At 48.0% G+C, this 25,228-nt stretch overlaps 1 protein-coding gene across 3 annotated transcripts in view; it reads right to left on the reverse strand.

The window, feature by feature from the left end:
• Nucleotides 1-25,228, reverse strand: part of GFI1B (growth factor independent 1B transcriptional repressor) — a 109,346-nt gene that overhangs the window by 21,139 nt on the left and 62,979 nt on the right. For all 3 annotated transcript variants that reach the window (XM_085613903.1, XM_085613901.1, XM_085613902.1), the window contains one exon: nucleotides 7,344-7,481. In XM_085613903.1, the coding sequence (XP_085470029.1) occupies nucleotides 7,344-7,481 (138 nt within the window). The remainder of the gene's footprint in view (nucleotides 1-7,343; nucleotides 7,482-25,228) is intronic.

The following is a 25,228-nucleotide window of genomic DNA, read 5'->3' on the forward strand; positions in this document are numbered from 1 at the left end:
CCCTGACCTGAGTCTGGGTAACAGGAGCTGTCCAATCCAAAATAGTTTGGATTTTAGCTTGGAGAGGCTGTACATGGCCCCCACCTACCAGGTGGCCCAGGTACACCACAGAACTCTGCCCTATTTGGCACTTGCTTGCCTTAATAGTCAGGCCTGCTTGCTGCATGGCCTGAAGCACTTCCCTTAGGTGGTTTAAGTGATCCCCCCAGGCAAGACTGTATACAGCTATATCATCCAGGTAAGCTGCACTGAACTGTTCCAACCCAGACAAGACCCTGTTCACCAACTTTGGAAGGTGGCAGGTGCATTCTTTAATCCAAAGGGCATTACCTTGAACTGATAATGTCCCTCTGGTGTGGAGAGTGCTGACCTCTCCTTTGCCCCATCAGTGAAGGCAATCTGCCAGTAACCTGAAGTCAAATCAAAAGTACTCAGGTAATTAGCAGCCCCTAACCTATCAATGAGCTCATCAGCTCTAGGTATAGGGTGAGCGTCAGTCTTTGTCACTGCATTCAAACCTCTGTAGTCCACACAGAACCTTAACTCCTTGGGTCCCCCCTGAGGATTAGGTTTAGGTACCAGCACCACTGGACTGGCCCATGGACTCTCAGACGGTTCAATTACCCCCAGTTCCAGCATCTTAGCAACCTCAGCTTTAATGCTGGCTCTGACATGGCCAGACAACCTGTACAGTTTATTTTTGACAGGTAGGCTGTCACCAGTGTCAATGTGGTGCACACACCACTCATTGATGCCTGGGGTCAAAGAGAACAGGCCAGCAAACTGCTCCAGCACCTGCTTACAGTCTCTGTGCTGCTGGTCTGTCAATTTGGGAGAGAGTGCAACTCCCTCCGCTGACCCATCTTGGCCATTAGTAGAGAGGAGGTCGGGCACAGGCTCAGTTTCCTCCTCCACACCCTCATCAGTGACCAGTAACATGGTCATGTCTGCCCTGTCATGGTGGGGTTTCAATCTATTCACATGCAGGACCCTGTGAGGGTTCCTGGAGGTGCCAAGGTCAACCAAATAAGTAACCTCACCCTTCTTTTCTAAGATTGGATAGGGCCCACTCCACTTGTCATGGAGGGCCCTGGGAGCCACAGGCTCCAACACCCACACCAACTGTCCTGGAGTATACTCAGGCATAGTAGCCTTTTGATCATACCAGTGCTTCATGAGCTCCTGGCTGGCCTCCAGTTTCCTGTTTGCCTTGTACATGTACTCTGCCATTCTAGATCTCAGACCTAGCACATAATCAAGCACATTGTCCTTTGCTTCCTTAAGAGGCTTCTCTAAAGACTCTCTTAGCAGGCTCAATGGCCCTCTCACAGGGTGTCCAAATACCAACTCAAAGGGACTGAAACCAACCCCTTTCTGTGGCACCTCCCTGTAGGCAAGCAGTAAGCATGGGAGGAGAACATCCCATCTCCTCCTGAGTTTCTCTGACAACCCATTTATCAAGCCCTTCAGGGTTTTGTTGAATCTCTCAACAAGACCATTTTCTTGTGGGTGATAGGGGGTGGTGAACTTGTAGTTGACACCACACTCATCCCACATAGCAGTCAGATAGCTGGACAGGAAGTTTGTGTCCCTATCTGACACCACCTCTTTGGGAAAACCCAATCTGGTGAACACACCAAGCAGTGCTCTAGCCACAGCAGGAGCATCAATGGTTCTTAGAGGTATGGCTTCAGGGTATCTAGTGGCATGGTCAACTACAACTAAGATATACCTATTCCCGGATGCTGTAGGTGGGTCCAGGAGACCAACAATGGCCATCCCTACCCTTTCAATAGGAACCCCAACCACTGGCAGTGGTATTAGGGGAGCCTTTGTCTTGCCCCCTGCCTTGCCACTGGCCTGACAGGTGACACAGGAGCTGCAAAACTCCTTTACCTTTTCAGACATAAGGGGCCAGTAGAAATGGTTCACCAACCGGTTCCATGTCTTTGTCTGTCCCAAAAGTCCTACCAAGGGGATATCATGACTCAAAGTCAGGATGAACTCTCTGTACTTCTGCGGCACCACCAACCTCCTGGTGGCCCCCTCCTTGAGGTTTCTGGCCTCAGTATAAAGCAGTCCATCTTCCCAGTAGAGTTTGTGAAACCCACTGTCATCCCCCTCCTCTTGCTTAGAAGCAATCCAACTCAAGCTCTCAAGGGTGGGACAGACACGCTGTCCCTGACTGAACTCCTCTCTGGAGGGTCCACCTGCTCCTGTCAGTTCTGCCAAATCTGACAGCTCTGGCAGGGATGGAGTCCCTCCCTCAGAGGCCAGATCCTCCCCATCAGGGTTAGATTCTTCCTGCACCTCTGGAGTTCCCTGGGCTGGCTCACCAGGCTCAGTGCCCTTGTCCTTGGATGCTTGGCCCTCTGTTCCAGGGTCCAAGTGTCCAGCCCCTCCCTTCTGGCTAGTCTGTGACCTAGTCACAGCAAATACCCACTCAGGGAGCTCCAATATTTTCATATGGAGTCCTCTCTCAACCTCTGACCACACAGAGGCTTCAAGATCCTTGCCCAGTAAACACTGGACTGGGAGCACCTTTGACACAGCTACCTTCATAGGGCCTGTCACACCTCCCCATTCCAAATCCACCACAGCCATAGGATGGAGTTTGGTAGTGCTGTCTGCATATGTCACCTGGTGAAACTCACCAGGTAACAACCTCTCTGGAGGCACCAGTTCATCCAGGACCATAGGTACACTAGCCCCAGTGTCTCTGATAGCCTCAACCTCAGTCCCATTCACTTTAGGCCTCTGCCTGTACTTGTCCATGTTTGGAGGTAAGGCAGCAAGGGTTGCAATATTCACCCCACCCAGGGACATTAAGGTTGCTTCCACCACCTGACTACCCCTCTCTGGGGCACCACTCTACACCCCTACACTGACACTGGCAATCCCTGTGGATGGCCCCTTAGGGGGGAGCTTCTTGGTGCAGACAGCATCTCCCTGTTTGTGCCCTGGCTGGTTACAGTCAAAGCACTTACCCACCTTTGAGGGATCAAAGAACCTACCATTCTTTCCCTGATACCCCCTCCCTTTGAATTTGGGTTGGCTCGGGGCCCCCCCTCCTTGTGCAGGTTTTTGTGGGTCTTTGGAGGACTCTTGGTTTTGACCTTCCTTTCCCTGGGCTTTCCCCTGGGGAGGGACCTGTCCTCCTTTCTTCTGGTCACCCCCCCCTGGTGCTGAATGGAAACCCGGGTTCTCACCCACTCATCAGCTGCTTCTCCCAGCTCTCTGGGGTCTGTCAGCTTAGAGTCCACTAGATACTGGCGTAACTTCTCTTCTGCGCAATGAGTCAAAATATGTTCTTTCAAAAACAAATTATACAATCCTCATATGAGCCAACTGTGTTACCAACAATCCAGCCTTCCAGTGCCTTCACTGAAATGTCCACAAAGTCTACCCAAGACTTTGAACTCAATTTCAGGGTGCCTCTAAACTTCACCCTGTACTGCTCTGGAGTCAGACCAAATCTCTTGACTAAGCATGCCTTCATCTGCTGGTATGATTCTGCATCCTCTCCCTTCAGGGTCAGAAGCCTATCCCCCCAGCTACTGGAATCAACTCCCACAGGAGTGCACCCCAATACCTAGAGTGGACCCTACTCATTTTAAGGGCCCTCTCAAAAGCTGCTAGCCACTTGTCAATGTCATCCCCCTCAGTGTACTTAGGTACTATGCCCTTGGGAAGTTTAGGTTCAAATCTACCACCCCTGGACATCGCAACATCTTCTTCACTTTCGCTGCTACCATCTTCCTCCTCCCTCTCCCATCTTCTCTTAGCCAGTTCGAATTTCTCCTTCTCCAAGGGAATCAACTCTAATTGAGCCTGAAGCTGTCTCTCTGCAAGGGACAGTAGTGGTACCTGAGTAAGGGACCCTTCCCCACTCCCACCACCACCTTCATTCACCTGGCTAACACTAGTCACAATGGGAGAGGTCTCATCCTCACCCCTCTCTCGGGTGAGGTTGGGGGGCTCACCCTCCATCCCCCCTTGCGTCTCCTCAGCTACCCCAGCCCAGGCCGTTAGGGACTTAAGCAACGCTGTCTTCTTAATCTTGTTGGAAGCAGGCAGCCCCCTAAGCCTACACTGTACCCTAAGATCACCCACTGCGAACTGGGACAGTTTAGCCAGGTCCAGCTCCATGGTTCCCTAGTTTTGGGTCACAAAAAACTAGGCACAACAGACTTAAAACAATTTGGAAAAATCAAAACAATGGATTAAAAACAGTTTAGTCCAAATTCCAAAAATCAAACTCAAAAGTTTTGTTCTAAGGCAATTTAGAGGATTTTTATAATCTTAAATCATTCACTGAAAGGTGTACTTTTTAAATGCAAGTCCACATCCACACCGATGCGCACCAAATGTTGGAAAGTGGGTTATTGGTAGGGGCAAATATAGGTCTGCCACTGGCAATAAGGCCACTAACACATGATAGGACCCAGCATAGGTCTTAGAAAATTATTCCTATGCTCAACCCTTGGTAACGTGGCTGCGAGCAGACAGGCTTAACTTCAAAGACAGGTATGTAAAGCATTCAAAAACACCATTTCAGTAAATAATTAAGACACAACACAAAATAAAAATCCAACACCAATTTATAACAATAGATAATATTCTTATCTTTTAAATGACACCAAAACACAAAATATCCACTGTAGGGAACCAGAGATATGAATTTTTAAAGATTAGTCACTTTCTAGTGCTTAGAAACCAACAGTGCCCCTTTTAGTCATTTCGTTTTCTCTGACAGGGACACACCTTTAGAAACGGTTCTGGAGAATGTCTCACCACTGTGCAGCCTTCTCCAGCAGGCTAGGTCCAGTTAGAACTCCTTCCTGAAGTTCTGCTGGCGGGTCCCAAAGTATCCAACACACAGTCCAAGGTTCTGGAATCGCCAAGAGGGTCCCCGAAAGTGTGAAACTTCAATTCCGCAATCCACTTGAACAAAACCCTTTCAAATCCACTGGCACTCCAGGCTGGGGATTCTTTGTGGGGATGTCCAGGTGAGCTCTGTTAACCTGCAGCTTGCAGGGAGTCTACTTCTTAGTCATTTTGTAGCAAGGTAATCCACCGGGCTGCAGTTTTCAGATGGTGCAGTTTTCAGAGGTCAGGCCTTAGAAGTCTTTGCACAGCAGAACTTCTCAGCAGGGCACGTCTTGCTTCAGTAAGTTTCAAGCAGCAGATCTGGAGGGCTCTGCCCCTCTCAGATACTTATTCAAAATTCTCTGGGTCAAGCCACAGGTCACTTCTGACCAATGAAATAAGGGTAACTCCTCATAGTTATGACCACATCCGGTAGAGTGTGGCATTATGTTGTCCCAGAGTACATCATTCTTTCAAATCCATAATGGCTGATTTTCCAACAAGGAGGTAAGAGCTGGCTAAACACACCCCCTGGGATGGGTTATTTCCATGGACTCTCCCCCTACCATCTGCACATACCTTCCTTAAGCCTAGCCCTGACTCTGGGTCAAGAGTGTCAAAGTGAAACTGAAATCCAGGCCTCCCCTCTGCCTTTGAAGAGCATAGTTTTACGACTCCACCTCCTGGCCTGGCATACCTATAGACCAGCATACTGCCCTCCCAGCAGAGTGGTTCTTTATCACCTCTTCAAAGCAGCCTGGCTAATCCACTTAACTCTGACCAATCAGGGCAGACCACTGGAAGGCTGAATTTGGACTACAAACAAGAAAGTCTTATAACTTTTTGTATGTACACGTTAGGAGAAATTGAACAATGTAATATTGTTGGATTTACTGCTACCATTCTGGGAAGTCTTTGAATGGTCCGGCTAGTCCTCTCCTATCAATATTTATTAATCATTAACTTCCTACCATGTTAACCTATGGGCCATGGGGTTTGCAATGGGGAAAATGACTTGGTCCAGTCTTCTAGCACCAGGGCTTATAAAAACATATTTTATAAGTGTTTCCCTAATTTCTACAGGACCCCCCCCCCCCCCACCCCCTGTGCAACTAGGGGAGACTTTAGGGGTTCTGAATCTGTAGAAATATTGTAGATTCTTCTTTTACTGTGTTTCTAGTATCAAAGTTGAATTTGACTAGCAATTTACTGTTTCAAAGCAGTCCTGGCACCCAGTGCTGCTTTTAAACTGACCTCAGGCTTCAGCAGTGCACACATGCTAGTGCAGAAAAAGCTGCTGGTCTCTAAACTGCCACACCCCTGGAAACTGGGGACTTCTAGGTAGTTTCAATCCCCTGCCCTATTATATACTAGGGGCTTATGGGGTAGGTCATGCCAATTACAGGGGTACCCCAACATACCATAATGTACCCTAGTGTATGTTGGGTGTTTTAACTGTATTCTAATGTGTTCCTTTCAGCTTGGCACTGGCCCTGGGCCTGGTTAGGCAGAGCCCAGGGTCAGTCAGAGTCAGTTATCACCAGTTCCAGTCAGCAAAAAGTTGGGGGGTGCCCAGGGCACAGGATGACTTTTCAACAAGTGGACTATGTGACAATCTTGCAGAGGTTCTGGGAGTGTAGAAGGAAAGGATGTAGCATGTCATTTTTTGTCACACACAACAACATTTTAATATTTCAGAATATATCAGCAGATGGGAGAGCCCAATGAAGCACATTCTATGTAATCCTGAAGTGTGATGGAATAAAGATTTTGATTGGATCAAAGCAAATCAATGCACTTGGTGACGCACACATTAAATATTTGCTGAATCCTGATTATCACACATTATTGCTTGTCCTCTTTATAGTTTTATCCGTAAAACTCTACATCTCTGCATATTCATTCAGTGGCCATTTCAATGGAAATTGTTCTGTATGTAAACAACAGTGCACTGACACACCATGCTTTAATAGTGTGTTTCTGGCAGTGTGCCCCGAGATGCACCACCAAGTACACACAGCACCTTCACCACTCTCCTGCTGAATGCTTGGCTTGTCCGAATCCCTACGACTTTAATGACGTAATCATTGATGGCAGCACCCCGACTCTGAAAGCTGTTCCAGCAGCAAGAGCATATGCAGGCCCCCCTCTAAATGAGCACAGAAATCTCCTCTTCAGTTAGGTTTCTTCACAATAGGCAGGTCTTGTCCTTATGCCCCCTCTTCACCCCAGGGTTCCAGCACATCTACACGTTTCTCAATTTCCTGGTATATTGTTCTAAAAAATACGTATTAACTCATTAAACGAATTTGTCCAGGTGGTTCTGACTTAGGAGCAAAGACATGTCATGCTTTTTAGAAGAGGGTGACATAGAATGCAAGCCGTGGGGGGGCTTGTGAGACAGACAAGGCGTTTTGGAGGAAAGACGCTAAATCACAACAGAAGGTGATCATGGGTACTCGCAAGAGACGTACCTGAGAATGGATGTTCATGTGCTGTTCCCGGCTCACAGAGTGGCCAAATGTTTTACCACAGATGTCGCACGCGAAGGGCCGGGTGCCGCTGTGGGATCTGCGCACATGGACTTCGAGCCCATGTGGCGTGGAAAACACCTGGTAAAAAGTAAATTTCAGGCAGTCAACTTACTGTTGTGGGGTAGAAGGGAGTGCCCAGTACATAGACTGGGATTTTGGCAAGATCTTGGACAATAAACAGCCATTCGTGCCTCCCTACATCCCTCATCAATGCATCATCCCTCCATATATCCCCTCATCCATCCACCCACCCACCCATCCATCCACCCATCCATCCATCCCTCCACCCATCCATTAATCCACCCACCCAACCCGCCATCTACCCATCCTTCCATCTGGTTGCATGGATAGCTCATACATATCCTAGGTTCTGTTATGTTGTAAAAGACCGAGCCTCCAGTGTGGGACCAGGAGATGGCACTGTGGAGAGATGCTCCTATTGGGTAAACTTTTGTACATATAATTAAGTACATGAGGAGGGACATATGTGGCGTACAATAGACTTTACTTTTCAGAACCCCTTTCAGAGTGCCACGGGGCACGCATGGATAACTATGCTCAACCGTGGGAGTTGAGGCCTTTGACTCCTGATGTCCCGGGGCCTGACCTACTATGGATCATGAATAACTGGGCCAAGAACCGCTTCTGCACTTGACTCTCAGTGGTAGCTGCTGACGAGCACTCAAAGCCCCTCTCGGTGAAGAAGTGTGGATACAGGTTAGTGAACACGACGAACAACTCCAAGAATGTGCAGCAGTATCAATAAATCAATATCCAGACTAATACTTATTTTTCTAATAAAAAGATGCATTTTATTTCTAACTCTAAGCATTCAAAGGCAGGTTCCGACATTTATAAACAACAACACATCTCTCCGCAAAATTGGGCTCTAGTGTTTCTCTGGCAAATTCCTGTCCCACCCGCTCCTCGTAATGTGGTCGGCGTTATTCCCCATTCTCTAGTGGCGTGGTCCAGGGAATGCCCCTAGTAAGCCTTAAATCAAGAGTCCCCTCAGACTCTTAGAAAATAGTCAAACGTGTCTTGGTGCCGCAGCACTCTAAGAAACAAGACCCCTGGGGTCCGGTAGGCCCTTTACCAAGCGAAACCGCTCCAGCAAAGACGGAGAGTGCAGCGTCTCTGCGGGAGCCCTGTCTGCGGGCACTCGTAAGGCTCCGGTCCGGCTCGGTGAGTTGGCTGCACACGAAAGGTACAGCAGCACTTGGCAAGTGCAGGCTGTCCGCGAGTCGTCTCCAGCAGCAATCAGAGGTGTTCCCGCACTCCTCCTGCACAGTAAGTTCTGTGCTGTCCAATAGGGGAGGGGGGTTGATTCTGATGCTTCTGATCTGAGTCCCAGTGATGTGGCGATGCATCCAGGGTGTCCTCACTCTCTCCTAGGGTCTGGTGCAGTCCTCGATGCTCCTTATGACCGACGAGTCGTCACAGCTTCACAGTTCTCCGGCATTGTCATGATCCTTACAGCACAAATATTTCTGGCAGCCCCTCCTGGCATACATAGTTGCCGCCCCACTGCCACCCAAGCGCCAACCCTCACTGCACGGCGGTCTGTACCATGGCAGACCCTCCTGGCACATGGGGCTGCCACTACGATGCAGCACAGGCTTTACCCCTCGTCATTAGGCAGTAACTTTCACAGCAGCCCCTCCTAGCATATGGGGTCACCACAGCAGTGCTGCACCAGCTTTTCTCTCACCGCACAACACACTTTCCACGACTATCTGTACAGTGGCCCTCTCCTGGCATTCGGGGGTCACCGAATTGAATCTGCACATGGGCAGCAACCCAATAGGTGCAATAGTCATCTCCTTACACCTCACACTAGGAGTCCACTCGACAGACCTCCCGACTGGATCTCGCTCTCTCCAACGCTCTCCTCCTTAATCACAGGGCACGCTGACCTTCACAGGCAAGCACTGGTGCTTCAGAGAAGGTTGTCTTGGTTTCCCTCAGTAATGTCCCCTCACCCAGTAGAGAGACTAGTAGACTTTGGTCCCCAGCCCTGGTCAAAGTGAGAAGTCTTGTAGAGCTTCCCCTCCTCGAACAGCCAGTCTCGCTGCTTGGTAGAGGAGACTTTTTATGGTCTCAACCTCCCCTTACCATATTCTATTTCCAGACACCAAATGTGATTTTGGGTCTGGGTCTTTGAAGTTTTGTTTTGGAGGTCTGCTTGTTTTTGAGTACACACTTCTCCTCTCCCTCTTCCTCTTGAAAGGGCGTCTGTCACAGCAGGAGAGACTTCGAGGTTGATTGTCCCACAACACAGGCCCTGGGACTGACTGGTGTTCACACCTGCATGTCAGCCACAGTGACGTGTATTAAAAGGTTAATTCCGGGCTCCCAGCCCCATAAAGAGTAGGGCTGGGAGTCCGGAATTAACCCTTATCAGCCCCATCACCATCCTGAGATGTGTCCAGGCCCCTTCCTTGTGACATATCACTGAATCAAAGAGCAGTGTTCAAGTGGAGCCGCGCTCTCCCTCCTCCAGTGTGTCCTCACCCAGCTCACTGGAGTGCAGGAATACACACATCTATCTGGGGATTCCTCTACTCCTCATGTCTTCACCAGGCAGGCCTGGGCTTCCCGAAATGGAACCCAGGACCTCCATGTAATGTACTATTACAGGCACACTTTCACTCAGTGTACGTACACAGCACACACACTGCCCAGCACTGTTACCTCAATGTATTGTGCCACTCCGGGCATGTATACTTTCAACACAAATTTTCAGCCTGTGCACACTGCTCAATACTGTAGTCTTTCTCTATTGTGCCATACAAACAGCACACACAATCACCATGTGCCCGGTAAGAACATTACACCCTTCATGTACTGTACTTCTCGCAGCTGCATATACACCCAGTACATGCACTCATCATGCACGCACTGCCTGGCACTACATCTCTCATGTAGTGTATTCCTCACATGTACACCCACACTCAGTACATTCTTTCGCAATGCACGCATGCACAGCACTACTCAATACGTGTATTGTACCCTTCCCAGGCACACGTACATCCAGAGCAGAGTCACCACTCCTGCATTGTGCAGCACTTCACATATAACTGATGTAGGCCAAGGGTTAGTTAAGCACACAGCATAGGAACTTTAAAAGCCTGTGAGCCTGTAGGCCTCATTCCTGTGACAGAGGTGAAAAAGGACCTGTTCCCTCCTACTGATCACTGCACGGTATGCTGCCACCGCCACACTCGTGCTGTTTATCTCCTGAAGGCGGAAGCCTTTCACCCCTAGGAGGGTGGGCCTTAGGGTGCCCCTCTGGGTCCAACAAGACCGTAGTCCATGAGACAGGCCTATGCCATGGTGCACACACATGATCCGTGTTTGCCTATGACAACAAAAATCAGCATTAGGGATCTACAGTTGGGCACTCAGGGGTACATGTCTATTACCACACAGAGGACTTTTCCATCCCAACAGCACTGCTGATAACAGCACAGGTAACTCTGGAAGAAGCTTCTAATAAGGGGAAGAATCCCAAAATATTTTGATCCAAATGAACAGACATATTAGGAACGTGGGGATGTTCGAAGTATGAAAGGAATGTTCTTGAAGGAAGGGAATGAGCCCAGAAAAGAAAGAAAACAGACCTGTGTAAAGAAGTCGTTAAAACAGAGTTATATTTTAGGCTGCTCAGAATATTTAGTTCTTGGGTTAGGCATACAATTTAATGTTATCCTAGAAGCTAGGTGAGAGCTTTGAGTTTAGAGACATGCTTAGATTTAAAAATACCTTTAGGGTTTAACAGGAAGCTTGGAGTTCACGCTTTCTTTAGAATGCAAATCTATCTTAGAGTTCCAAAAATGCCCAGAGTTCAAGATCATGCTTACAGTTGTAGGTGAAGCCTACACTTTAAGGTCATGCTTAAACTTGCAGATTATGCTTAGGGTTCTAGGTGATGCCTCGAGTTCCAAGTCGTGCTTAGACTTGCAGGTTATGCTTAGGTATTAGGTGATAGAGGGTATTCCTAGGGTTTTAGGTGATGCAGGTTATGGTTAGTGTTTTAGGTCATGCAGGTTCTGGTTAGTGTTTTAGGTGACGCTTTCAGTTCTAGGTCTTGTTTAGACTTGCAGGTTATGCTTAGGATTTTAGGTGTTGCCTATAGTTCCAAGTCATGCTTAGACTTGCAGGTTATGCTTAGGGTTTTAGGTGATGCCTCTAGTTCTAGGTCGTGCTTAGACTTGCACGTTATGCTTAGGGTTTTAGCTGATGCCTCTACTTCCAGGTCGTGCTAAGACTTGCAGGTTATGCTTTGGGTTTTAGCTGATGCCTCTAGTTCCAGGGCGTGCTTAGACATGCACATTATGCTTTAAGGTTTTAGCTGATGCCTCTAGTTCCAGGTCGTGCTTAGACTTGCAGGTTATGATTAGGGTTTTTGGTGATGCCTCTAGTTCTAGGTTGTGCTTAGACTTGCACGTTATGCTTAGGGTTTTAGCTGATGCCTCTAGTTCCAGGTCGTGCTAAGACTTGTAGGTTAATCTTAGGGTTTTAGCTGATGCCTCTAGTTCCAGGTCGTGCTAAGACTTGTAGGTTAACCTTAGGGTTTTAGCTGATGCCTCTAGTTCCTGGGCATGCTTAGACTTGCAGGTTATGCTTTGGGTTTTCTCTCATGCCTCTAGTTCCAACTCATGCTTAGACTTGAAGGTTATGCTTTAAGGTTTTAGCTGATGCCTCTAGTTCTAGGTCATGCTTAGATTTGCATGTTATGCTTAGGGTTTTAGGTGATGACTCTAGTTCTAGTTCGTGTTTAGACTTGCACGTTATGCTTAGGATTTTAGCTGATGCCTCGAGTTCCAGGTCGTGCTAAGACTTGCAGGTTAATCTTAGGGTTTTAGCTGATGCCTCTAGTTCCAACTCATGCTTAGACTTGCAGGTTAAGCTATAAGGTTTTAGCTGATGCCTCTAGTTCCAGGTCGTGCTTAGACTTGCAGGTTATGCTTAGGGTTTTAGGTGATGCCTCTAGTTCTGGGTTGTGCTTAGACTTGCAAGTTATGCTTCGGGTTTTAGCTCATGCCTCTAGTTCCAGGTCGTGCTAAGACTTGCAGGTTAATCTTAGGGTTTTAGCTGATGCCTCTAGTTCCAGGACATGCTTAGACTTGCAGGTTATGCTTAGGGTTTTCTCTCATGCCTCTAGTTCCAACTCATGCTTAGACTTGCAGGTTATACTTTAAGGTTTTAGCTGATGCCTCTAGTTCTAGGTCGTGCTTAGACTTGCAGGTTATGCTTAGGGTTTTCTCTCATGCCTCTAGTTCCAACTCATGCTTAGACTTGCAGGTTATGCTTTAAGGTTTTAGCTGATGCCTCTAGTTCTAGGTCGTGCTTTGACTTGCAGGTTATGCTTAGGGTTTTAGGTGAAGCCTTTAGTTCCAGGCCGTGCTTAGACTTGCAGGGTATGCTTAGGGCTTTAGAGGATGGCTCTAGTTCCGGGTTGTGCTTAGACTTGCAGGGCATGCTTAGGGTTTTAGCGGATGGCTCTAGCTCCAGGGCATGCTTAGACTTGCAGGTTATGCTTAGGGTTTTATGTGGCGCCTCTAGTTCCAGGGCGTGCTTAGACTTGCAGGGTATGCTTAGTGTTTTAGCGGATGCCTCTAGTTCCAGGTTGTGCTTAGACTTGCAGGGTATGCTTAGGGTTTTAGCGGATGCTTCTAGTTCCAGGTTGTGCTTAGACTTGCAGGGTATGCTTAGGGTTTTAGCGGATGGCTCTAGTTCCAGGTTGTGCTTAGACTTGCAGGTTATGCTTAGGGTTTTAAGTGGCGCCTCTAGTTCCAGGGCGTGCTTAGACTTGCAGGGTATACTTAGGGTTTTAGCGGATGGCTCTAGTTCCGGGTTGTGCTTAGACTTGCAGGGTATGCTTAGGGTTTTAGCTGATGCCTCTAGTTCCAGGTTGTGCTTAGACTTGCAGGGTATGCTTAGGGTTTTAGCGGATGGCTCTAGTTCCGGGTTGTGCTTAGACTTGCAGGGTATGCTTAGGGTTTTAGCTGATGCCTGTAGTTCTAGGTCGTGCTTAGTCTTGCAGGGTATTCTTTGGGTTTTATCTCATGCCTCTAGTTCCAGGGCGTCTTTAGACTTGCAGGGTATGCTTAGGCTTTTATCTCATTCCTCTAATTCCAGGGTGTGCTTAGACTTGCAGGTTATGCTTAGGGTTTTAGCGGATGGCTCTAGTTCCGGGTTTTGCTTAGACTTGCAGGGTATGCTTAGGGTTTTAGCGGATGGCTCTAGTTCCAGGGCGTGCTTAGACTTGCAGGTTATGCTTAGGGTTTTAAGTGGCGCCTCTAGTTCCAGGGCGTGCTTTGACTTGCAGGGTATGCTTAGGGTTTTATCTCATGCCTCTAGTTCCAGGGCATGCTTAGACTTGCAGGTTATGTTTAGGGTTTTAGTGGATGCCTCTAGTTCCAGGTTGTGCTTATACTTGCAGGTTATGCTTTAAGGTTTTAGCTGATGCCTCTAGTTCCAGGTTGTGCTTAGACTTGCAAGGTATGCTTAGGGTTTTAGCGGATGGCTCTAGTTCCACGGCGTGCTTAGACTTGCAGGTTATGCTTAGGGTTTTATGTGGCGCCTCTAGTTCCAGGGCGTGCTTAAACTTGCACGGTATGCTTAGTGTTTTAGCGGATGCCTCTAGTTCCAGGGCGTGCTTAGACTTGCAGGGTATGCTTAGTGTTTTAGCGGATGCCTCTAGTTCCAGGTTGTGCTTAGACTTGCAGGGTATGCTTAGGGTTTTAGCGGATGGCTCTAGTTCCGGGTTGTGCTTAGACTTGCAGGGTATGCTTTGGGTTTTAGCTGATGCCTCTAGTTCCAGGTTGTGCTTAGACTTGCAGGGTATGCTTAGGGTTTTAGCGGATGGCTCTAGTTCCGGGTTGTGCTTAGACTTGCAGGGTATGCTTAGGGTTTTAGCTGATGCCTCTAGTTCTAGGTCGTGCTTAGTCTTGCAGGGTATTCTTTGGGTTTTATCTCATGCCTCTAGTTCCAGGGCGTCTTTAGACTTGCAGGGTATGCTTAGGCTTTTATCTCATTCCTGTAATTCCAGGGGGTGCTTAGACTTGCAGGTTATGCTTAGGGTTTTAGCAGATGGCTCTAGTTCCGGGTTTTGCTTAGACTTGCAGGGTATGCTTAGGGTTTTAGCGGATGGCTCTAGTTCCAGGGCGTGCCTTGCAGGTTATGCTTAGGGTTTTAAGTGGCGCCTCTAGTTTCAGGGCGTGCTTTGACTTGCAGGGTATGCTTAGGGTTTTATCTCATGCCTCTAGTTCCAGGGCATGCTTAGACTTGCAGGTTATGCTTTAAGGTTTTAGCTGATGCCTCTAGTTCTAGGTCATGCTTAGACTTGCATGTTATGCTTAGGGTTTTAGGTGATGACTCTAGTTCTAGTTCGTGTTTAGACTTGCACGTTATGCTTAGGGTTTTAGCTGATGCCTCTAGTTCCAGGTCGTGCTAAGACTTGCAGGTTAATCTTAGGGTTTTAGCTGATGCCTCTAGTTCCAACTCATGCTTAGACTTGCAGGTTAAGCTTTAAGGTTTTAGCTGATGCCTCTAGTTCCAGGTCGTGCTTAGACTTGCAGGTTATGCTTAGGGTTTTAGGTGATGCCTCTAGTTCTGGGTTGTGCTTAGACTTGCAAGTTATGCTTAGGGTTTTAGCTCATGCCTCTAGTTCCAGGTCGTGCTAAGACTTGCAGGTTAATCTTAGGGTTTTAGCTGATGCCTCTAGTTCCAGGACATGCTTAGACTTGCAGGTTATGCTTAGGGTTTTCTCTCATGCCTCTAGTTCCAACTCATGCTTAGACTTGCAGGTTATGCTTTAAGGTTTTAGCTGATGCCTCTAGTTCTAGGTCGTGCTTAGACTTGCAGGTTATGCTTAGGGTTTTCTCTCATGCCTCTAGTTCCAACTCATGCTTAGACTTGCAGGTTATGCTTTAAGGTTTTAGCTGATGCCTCTAGTTCTAGGTCGTGCTTTGACTTGCAGGTTATGCTTAGGGTTTTAGGTGAAGCCTCTAGTTCCAGGCCGTGCATAGACATGCAGGGTATGCTTAGGGTTTTAGAGGATGGCTCTAGTTCCGGGTTGTGCTTAGACTTGCAGGGCATGCTTAGGGTTTTAGCGGATGGCTCTAGCTCCAGGGCGTGCTTAGACTTGCAGGTTATGCTTAGGGTTTTATGTGGCGCCTCTAGTTCCAGGGCGTGCTTAGACTTGCAGGGTATGCTTAGTGTTTTAGCGGATGCCTCTAGTTCCAGGTTGTGCTTAGACTTGCAGGGTATGCTTAGGGTTTTAGCGGATGCTTCTAGTTCCAGGTTGTGCTTAGACTTGCAGGGTATGCTTAGGGTTTTAGCGGATGGCTCTAGTTCCAGGTTGTGCTTAGACTTGCAGGTTATGCTTAGGGTTTTAAGTGGCGCCTCTAGTTCCAGGGCGTGCTTAGACTTGCAGGGTATACTTAGGGTTTTAGCGGATGGCTCTAGTTCCGGGTTGTGCTTAGACTTGCAGGGTATGCTTAGGGTTTTAGCTGATGCCTCTAGTTCCAGGTTGTGCTTAGACTTGCAGGGTATGCTTAGGGTTTTAGCGGATGGCTCTAGTTCCGGGTTGTGCTTAGACTTGCAGGGTATGCTTAGGGTTTTAGCTGATGCCTCTAGTTCTAGGTCGTGCTTAGTCTTGCAGGGTATTCTTTGGGTTTTATCTCATGCCTCTAGTTCCAGGGCGTCTTTAGACTTGCAGGGTATGCTTAGGCTTTTATCTCATTCCTCTAATTCCAGGGTGTGCTTAGACTTGCAGGTTATGCTTAGGGTTTTAGCGGATGGCTCTAGTTCCGGGTTTTGCTTAGACTTGCAGGGTATGCTTAGGGTTTTAGCGGATGGCTCTAGTTCCAGGGCGTGCTTAGACTTGCAGGTTATGCTTAGGGTTTTAAGTGGCGCCTCTAGTTCCAGGGCGTGCTTTGACTTGCAGGGTATGCTTAGGGTTTTATCTCATGCCTCTAGTTCCAGGGCATGCTTAGACTTGCAGGTTATGCTTAGGGTTTTAGTGGATGCCTCTAGTTCCAGGTTGTGCTTATACTTGCAGGTTATGCTTTAAGGTTTTAGCTGATGCCTCTAGTTCCAGGTTGTGCTTAGACTTGCAGGGTATGCTTAGGGTTTTAGCGGATGGCTCTAGTTCCGGGTTGTGCTTAGACTTGCAAGGTATGCTTAGGGTTTTAGCGGATGGCTCTAGTTCCACGGCGTGCTTAGACTTGCAGGTTATGCTTAGGGTTTTATGTGGCGCCTCTAGTTCCAGGGCGTGCTTAGACTTGCACGGTATGCTTAGTGTTTTAGCGGATGCCTCTAGTTCCAGGGCGTGCTTAGACTTGCAGGGTATGCTTAGTGTTTTAGCGGATGCCTCTAGTTCCAGGTTGTGCTTAGACTTGCAGGGTATGCTTAGGGTTTTAGCGGATGGCTCTAGTTCCGGGTTGTGCTTAGACTTGCAGGGTATGCTTAGGGTTTTAGCTGATGCCTCTAGTTCCAGGTTGTGCTTAGACTTGCAGGGTATGCTTAGGGTTTTAGCGGATGGCTCTAGTTCCGGGTTGTGCTTAGACTTGCAGGGTATGCTTAGGGTTTTAGCTGATGCCTCTAGTTCTAGGTCGTGCTTAGACTTGCAGGGTATTCTTTGGGTTTTATCTCATGCCTCTAGTTCCAGGGCGTCTTTAGACTTGCAGGGTATGCTTAGGCTTTTATCTCATTCCTCTAATTCCAGGGTGTGCTTAGACTTGCAAGTTATGCTTAGGGTTTTAGCGGATGGCTCTAGTTCCGGGTTTTGCTTAGACTTGCAGGGTATGCTTAGGGTTTTAGCGGATGGCTCTAGTTCCAGGGCGTGCTTAGACTTGCTGGTTATGCTTAGGGTTTTAAGTGGCGCCTCTAGTTCCAGGGCGTGCTTTGACTTGCAGGGTATGCTTAGGGTTTTATCTCATGCCTCTAGTTCCAGGGCATGCTTAGACTTGCAGGTTATGCTTAGGGTTTTAGTGGATGCCTCTAGTTCCAGGTTGTGCTTATACTTGCAGGTTATGCTTTAAGGTTTTAGCTGATGCCTCTAGTTCCAGGTTGTGCTTAGACTTGCAGGGTATGCTTAGGGTTTTAGCGGATGGCTCCAGTTCCACGGCGTGCTTAGACTTGCAGGTTATGCTTAGGGTTTTATGTGGCACCTCTAGTTCCAGGGCGTGCTTAGACTTGCACGGTATGCTTAGTGTTTTAGCGGATGCCTCTAGTTCCAGGGCGTGCTTAGACTTGCAGGGTATGCTTAGTGTTTTAGCGGAGGCCTCTAGTTCCAGGTTGTGCTTAGACTTGCAGGGTATGCTTAGGGTTTTAGCGGATGGCTCTAGTTCCGGGTTGTGCTTAGACTTGCAGGGTATGCTTAGGGTTTTAGCTGATGCCTCTAGTTCTAGGTCGTGCTTAGACTTGCAGGGTATTCTTTGGGTTTTATCTCATGCCTCTAGTTCCAGGGCGTCTTTAGACTTGCAGGGTATGCTTAGGCTTTTATTTCATTCCTCTAATTCCAGGGTGTGCTTAGACTTGCAGGGTATGCTTAGGGTTTTAGCGGATGGCTCTAGTTCCAGAGCGTGCTTAGACTTGCAGGTTATGCTTAGGGTTTTAAGTGGCGCCTCTAGTTCCAGGGCGTGCTTTGACTTGCAGGTTATGCTTAGGGTTTTAGTGGATGCCTCTAGTTCCAGGTTGTGCTTATACTTGCAGGTTATGCTTTAAGGTTTTAGCTGATGCCTCTAGTTCCAGGTTGTGCTTAGACTTGCAGGGTATGCTTAGTGTTTTAGCGGATGGCACTAGTTCCGGGTTGTGCTTAGACTTGCAAGGTATGCTTAGGGTTTTAGCGGATGGCTCTAGTTCCACGGCGTGCTTAGACTTGCAGGTTATGCTTAGGGTTTTATGTGGCGCCTCTAGTTCCAGGGCGTGCTTAGACTTGCACGGTATGCTTAGTGTTTTAGCGGATGCCTCTAGTTCAAGGTTGTGCTTAGACTTGCAGGGTATGCTTAGGGTTTTAGCGGATGGCTCTAGTTCCGGGTTGTGCTTAGACTTGCAGGGTATGCTTAGGGTTTTAGCGGATGCCTCTAGTTCCAGGGCGTGCTTAGACTTGCAGGGTATGCTTAGTGTTTTAGCGGATGCCTCTAGTTCCAGGTTGTGCTTAGACTTGCAGGGTATGCTTAGGGTTTTAGCGGATGGCTCTAGTTCCGGGTTGTGCTTAGACTTGCAGGGTATGCTTAGGGTTTTAGCTGATGCCTCTAGTTCCAGGTTGTGCTTAGACTTGCAGGGTATGCTTAGGGTTTTAGCGGATGGCTCTAGTTCCGGGTTGTGCTTAGACTTGCAGGGTATGCTTAGGGTTTTAGCTGATGCCTCTAGTTCTAGGTCGTGCTTAGTCTTGCAGGGTATTCTTTGGGTTTTATCTCATGCCTCTAGTTCCAGGGCGTCTTTAGACTTGCAGGGTATGCTTAGGCTTTTATCTCATTCCTCTAATTCCAGGGTGTGCTTAGACTTGCAGGTTATGCTTAGGGTTTTAGCGGATGGCTCTAGTTCCGGGGTTGCTTAGACTTGCAGGGTATGCTTAGGGTTTTAGCGGATGGCTCTAGTTCCAGGGCGTGCTTAGACTTGCAGGTTATGCTTAGGGTTTTAGCGGATGGCTCTAGTTCCAGGGCGTGCTTAGACTTGCAGGTTATGCTTAGGGTTTTAAGTGGCGCCTCTAGTTCCAGGGCGTGCTTTGACTTGCAGGGTATGCTTAGGGTTTTATCTCATGCCTCTAGTTCCAGGGCATGCTTAGACTTGCAGGTTATGTTTAGGGTTTTAGTGGATGCCTCTAGTTCCAGGTTGTGCTTATACTTGCAGGTTATGCTTTAAGGTTTTAGCTGATGCCTCTAGTTCCAGGTTGTGCTTAGACTTGCAAGGTATGCTTAGGGTTTTAGCGGATGGCTCTAGTTCCACGGCGTGCTTAGACTTGCAGGTTATGCTTAGGGTTTTATGTGGCGCCTCTAGTTCCAGGGCGTGCTTAAACTTGCACGGTATGCTTAGTGTTTTAGCGGATGCCTCTAGTTCCAGGGCGTGCTTAGACTTGCAGGGTATGCTTAGTGTTTTAGCGGATGCCTCTAGTTCCAGGTTGTGCTTAGACTTGCAGGGTATGCTTAGGGTTTACCGGATGGCTCTAGTTCCGGGTTGTGCTTAGACTTGCAGGGTATGCTTTGGGTTTTAGCTGATGCCTCTAGTTCCAGGTTGTGCTTAGACTTGCAGGGTATGCTTAGGGTTTTAGCGGATGGCTCTAGTTCCGGGTTGTGCTTAGACTTGCAGGGTATGCTTAGGGTTTTAGCTGATGCCTCTAGTTCTAGGTCGTGCTTAGTCTTGCAGGGTATTCTTTGGGTTTTATCTCATGCCTCTAGTTCCAGGGCGTCTTTAGACTTGCAGGGTATGCTTAGGCTTTTATCTCATTCCTGTAATTCCAGGGGGTGCTTAGACTTGCAGGTTATGCTTAGGGTTTTAGCAGATGGCTCTAGTTCCGGGTTTTGCTTAGACTTGCAGGGTATGCTTAGGGTTTTAGCGGATGGCTCTAGTTCCAGGGCGTGCCTTGCAGGTTATGCTTAGGGTTTTAAGTGGCGCCTCTAGTTTCAGGGCGTGCTTTGACTTGCAGGGTATGCTTAGGGTTTTATCTCATGCCTCTAGTTCCAGGGCATGCTTAGACTTGCAGGTTATGCTTTAAGGTTTTAGCTGATGCCTCTAGTTCTAGGTCATGCTTAGACTTGCATGTTATGCTTAGGGTTTTAGGTGATGACTCTAGTTCTAGTTCGTGTTTAGACTTGCACGTTATGCTTAGGGTTTTAGCTGATGCCTCTAGTTCCAGGTCGTGCTAAGACTTGCAGGTTAATCTTAGGGTTTTAGCTGATGCCTCTAGTTCCAACTCATGCTTAGACTTGCAGGTTAAGCTTTAAGGTTTTAGCTGATGCCTCTAGTTCCAGGTCGTGCTTAGACTTGCAGGTTATGCTTAGGGTTTTAGGTGATGCCTCTAGTTCTGGGTTGTGCTTAGACTTGCAAGTTATGCTTAGGGTTTTAGCTCATGCCTCTAGTTCCAGGTCGTGCTAAGACTTGCAGGTTAATCTTAGGGTTTTAGCTGATGCCTCTAGTTCCAGGACATGCTTAGACTTGCAGGTTATGCTTAGGGTTTTCTCTCATGCCTCTAGTTCCAACTCATGCTTAGACTTGCAGGTTATGCTTTAAGGTTTTAGCTGATGCCTCTAGTTCTAGGTCGTGCTTAGACTTGCAGGTTATGCTTAGGGTTTTCTCTCATGCCTCTAGTTCCAACTCATGCTTAGACTTGCAGGTTATGCTTTAAGGTTTTAGCTGATGCCTCTAGTTCTAGGTCGTGCTTTGACTTGCAGGTTATGCTTAGGGTTTTAGGTGAAGCCTCTAGTTCCAGGCCGTGCATAGACATGCAGGGTATGCTTAGGGTTTTAGAGGATGGCTCTAGTTCCGGGTTGTGCTTAGACTTGCAGGGCATGCTTAGGGTTTTAGCGGATGGCTCTAGCTCCAGGGCGTGCTTAGACTTGCAGGTTATGCTTAGGGTTTTATGTGGCGCCTCTAGTTCCAGGGCGTGCTTAGACTTGCAGGGTATGCTTAGTGTTTTAGCGGATGCCTCTAGTTCCAGGTTGTGCTTAGACTTGCAGGGTATGCTTAGGGTTTTAGCGGATGCTTCTAGTTCCAGGTTGTGCTTAGACTTGCAGGGTATGCTTAGGGTTTTAGCGGATGGCTCTAGTTCCAGGTTGTGCTTAGACTTGCAGGTTATGCTTAGGGTTTTAAGTGGCGCCTCTAGTTCCAGGGCGTGCTTAGACTTGCAGGGTATACTTAGGGTTTTAGCGGATGGCTCTAGTTCCGGGTTGTGCTTAGACGTGCAGGGTATGCTTAGGGTTTTAGCTGATGCCTCTAGTTCCAGGTTGTGCTTAGACTTGCAGGGTATGCTTAGGGTTTTAGCGGATGGCTCTAGTTCCGGGTTGTGCTTAGACTTGCAGGGTATGCTTAGGGTTTTAGCTGATGCCTCTAGTTCTAGGTCGTGCTTAGTCTTGCAGGGTATTCTTTGGGTTTTATCTCATGCCTCTAGTTCCAGGGCGTCTTTAGACTTGCAGGGTATGCTTAGGCTTTTATCTCATTCCTCTAATTCCAGGGTGTGCTTAGACTTGCAGGTTATGCTTAGGGTTTTAGCGGATGGCTCTAGTTCCGGGTTTTGCTTAGACTTGCAGGGTATGCTTAGGGTTTTAGCGGATGGCTCTAGTTCCAGGGCGTGCTTAGACTTGCAGGTTATGCTTAGGGTTTTAAGTGGCGCCTCTAGTTCCAGGGCGTGCTTTGACTTGCAGGGTATGCTTAGGGTTTTATCTCATGCCTCTAGTTCCAGGGCATGCTTAGACTTGCAGGTTATGCTTAGGGTTTTAGTGGATGCCTCTAGTTCCAGGTTGTGCTTATACTTGCAGGTTATGCTTTAAGGTTTTAGCTGATGCCTCTAGTTCCAGGTTGTGCTTAGACTTGCAGGGTATGCTTAGGGTTTTAGCGGATGGCTCTAGTTCCGGGTTGTGCTTAGACTTGCAAGGTATGCTTAGGGTTTTAGCGGATGGCTCTAGTTCCACGGCGTGCTTAGACTTGCAGGTTATGCTTAGGGTTTTATGTGGCGCCTCTAGTTCCAGGGCGTGCTTAGACTTGCACGGTATGCTTAGTGTTTTAGCGGATGCCTCTAGTTCCAGGGCGTGCTTAGACTTGCAGGGTATGCTTAGTGTTTTAGCGGATGCCTCTAGTTCCAGGTTGTGCTTAGACTTGCAGGGTATGCTTAGGGTTTTAGCGGATGGCTCTAGTTCCGGGTTGTGCTTAGACTTGCAGGGTATGCTTAGGGTTTTAGCTGATGCCTCTAGTTCCAGGTTGTGCTTAGACTTGCAGGGTATGCTTAGGGTTTTAGCGGATGGCTCTAGTTCCGGGTTGTGCTTAGACTTGCAGGGTATGCTTAGGGTTTTAGCTGATGCCTCTAGTTCTAGGTCGTGCTTAGACTTGCAGGGTATTCTTTGGGTTTTATCTCATGCCTCTAGTTCCAGGGCGTCTTTAGACTTGCAGGGTATGCTTAGGCTTTTATCTCATTCCTCTAATTCCAGGGTGTGCTTAGACTTGCAAGTTATGCTTAGGGTTTTAGCGGATGGCTCTAGTTCCGGGTTTTGCTTAGACTTGCAGGGTATGCTTAGGGTTTTAGCGGATGGCTCTAGTTCCAGGGCGTGCTTAGACTTGCTGGTTATGCTTAGGGTTTTAAGTGGCGCCTCTAGTTCCAGGGCGTGCTTTGACTTGCAGGGTATGCTTAGGGTTTTATCTCATGCCTCTAGTTCCAGGGCATGCTTAGACTTGCAGGTTATGCTTAGGGTTTTAGTGGATGCCTCTAGTTCCAGGTTGTGCTTATACTTGCAGGTTATGCTTTAAGGTTTTAGCTGATGCCTCTAGTTCCAGGTTGTGCTTAGACTTGCAGGGTATGCTTAGGGTTTTAGCGGATGGCTCCAGTTCCACGGCGTGCTTAGACTTGCAGGTTATGCTTAGGGTTTTATGTGGCACCTCTAGTTCCAGGGCGTGCTTAGACTTGCACGGTATGCTTAGTGTTTTAGCGGATGCCTCTAGTTCCAGGGCGTGCTTAGACTTGCAGGGTATGCTTAGTGTTTTAGCGGAGGCCTCTAGTTCCAGGTTGTGCTTAGACTTGCAGGGTATGCTTAGGGTTTTAGCGGATGGCTCTAGTTCCGGGTTGTGCTTAGACTTGCAGGGTATGCTTAGGGTTTTAGCTGATGCCTCTAGTTCTAGGTCGTGCTTAGACTTGCAGGGTATTCTTTGGGTTTTATCTCATGCCTCTAGTTCCAGGGCGTCTTTAGACTTGCAGGGTATGCTTAGGCTTTTATTTCATTCCTCTAATTCCAGGGTGTGCTTAGACTTGCAGGGTATGCTTAGGGTTTTAGCGGATGGCTCTAGTTCCAGAGCGTGCTTAGACTTGCAGGTTATGCTTAGGGTTTTAAGTGGCGCCTCTAGTTCCAGGGCGTGCTTTGACTTGCAGGTTATGCTTAGGGTTTTAGTGGATGCCTCTAGTTCCAGGTTGTGCTTATACTTGCAGGTTATGCTTTAAGGTTTTAGCTGATGCCTCTAGTTCCAGGTTGTGCTTAGACTTGCAGGGTATGCTTAGTGTTTTAGCGGATGGCACTAGTTCCGGGTTGTGCTTAGACTTGCAAGGTATGCTTAGGGTTTTAGCGGATGGCTCTAGTTCCACGGCGTGCTTAGACTTGCAGGTTATGCTTAGGGTTTTATGTGGCGCCTCTAGTTCCAGGGCGTGCTTAGACTTGCACGGTATGCTTAGTGTTTTAGCGGATGCCTCTAGTTCAAGGTTGTGCTTAGACTTGCAGGGTATGCTTAGGGTTTTAGCGGATGGCTCTAGTTCCGGGTTGTGCTTAGACTTGCAGGGTATGCTTAGGGTTTTAGCGGATGCCTCTAGTTCCAGGGCGTGCTTAGACTTGCAGGGTATGCTTAGTGTTTTAGCGGATGCCTCTAGTTCCAGGTTGTGCTTAGACTTGCAGGGTATGCTTAGGGTTTTAGCGGATGGCTCTAGTTCCGGGTTGTGCTTAGACTTGCAGGGTATGCTTAGGGTTTTAGCTGATGCCTCTAGTTCCAGGTTGTGCTTAGACTTGCAGGGTATGCTTAGGGTTTTAGCGGATGGCTCTAGTTCCGGGTTGTGCTTAGACTTGCAGGGTATGCTTAGGGTTTTAGCTGATGCCTCTAGTTCTAGGTCGTGCTTAGTCTTGCAGGGTATTCTTTGGGTTTTATCTCATGCCTCTAGTTCCAGGGCGTCTTTAGACTTGCAGGGTATGCTTAGGCTTTTATCTCATTCCTCTAATTCCAGGGTGTGCTTAGACTTGCAGGTTATGCTTAGGGTTTTAGCGGATGGCTCTAGTTCCGGGGTTGCTTAGACTTGCAGGGTATGCTTAGGGTTTTAGCGGATGGCTCTAGTTCCAGGGCGTGCTTAGACTTGCAGGTTATGCTTAGGGTTTTAAGTGGCGCCTCTAGTTCCAGGGCGTGCTTTGACTTGCAGGGTATGCTTAGGGTTTTATCTCATGCCTCTAGTTCCAGGGCATGCTTAGACTTGCAGGTTATGCTTAGGGTTTTAGTGGATGCCTCTAGTTCCAGGTTGTGCTTATACTTGCAGGTTATGCTTTAAGGTTTTAGCTGATGCCTCTAGTTCCAGGTTGTGCTTAGACTTGCAGGGTATGCTTAGGGTTTTAGCGGATGGCTCTAGTTCCACGGCGTGCTTAGACTTGCAGGTTATGCTTAGGGTTTTATGTGGCGCCTCTAATTCCAGGTTGTGCTTAGACTTGCACGGTATGCTTAGTGTTTTAGCGGATGCCTCTAGTTCCAGGGCGTGCTTAGACTTGCAGGGTATGCTTAGTGTTTTAGGGGATGCCTCTAGTTCCCGGTTGTGCTTAGACTTGCACGGTATGCTTAGTGTTTTAGCGGATGCCTCTAGTTCCAGGGCGTGCTTAGACTTGCAGGGTATGCTTAGTGTTTTAGGGGATGCCTCTAGTTCCGGGTTGTGCTTAGACTTGCAGGGTATTCTTTGGGTTTTATCTCATGCCTCTAGTTCCAGGGCGCCTTTAGACTTGCAGGGTATGCTTAGGCTTTTATCTCATTCCTCTAATTCCAGGGTGTGCTTAGACTTGCAGGGTATGCTTAGGGTTTTAGCGGATGGCTCTAGTTCCAGAGCGTGCTTAGACTTGCAGGTTATGCTTAGGGTTTTAGCGGATGGCTCT

The sequence above is a fragment of the Triturus cristatus genome, chromosome 1_2 (assembly GCF_964204655.1).
Source record: "Triturus cristatus chromosome 1_2, aTriCri1.1, whole genome shotgun sequence".
In the NCBI taxonomy this organism is placed as follows: domain Eukaryota; kingdom Metazoa; phylum Chordata; class Amphibia; order Caudata; family Salamandridae; genus Triturus; species Triturus cristatus.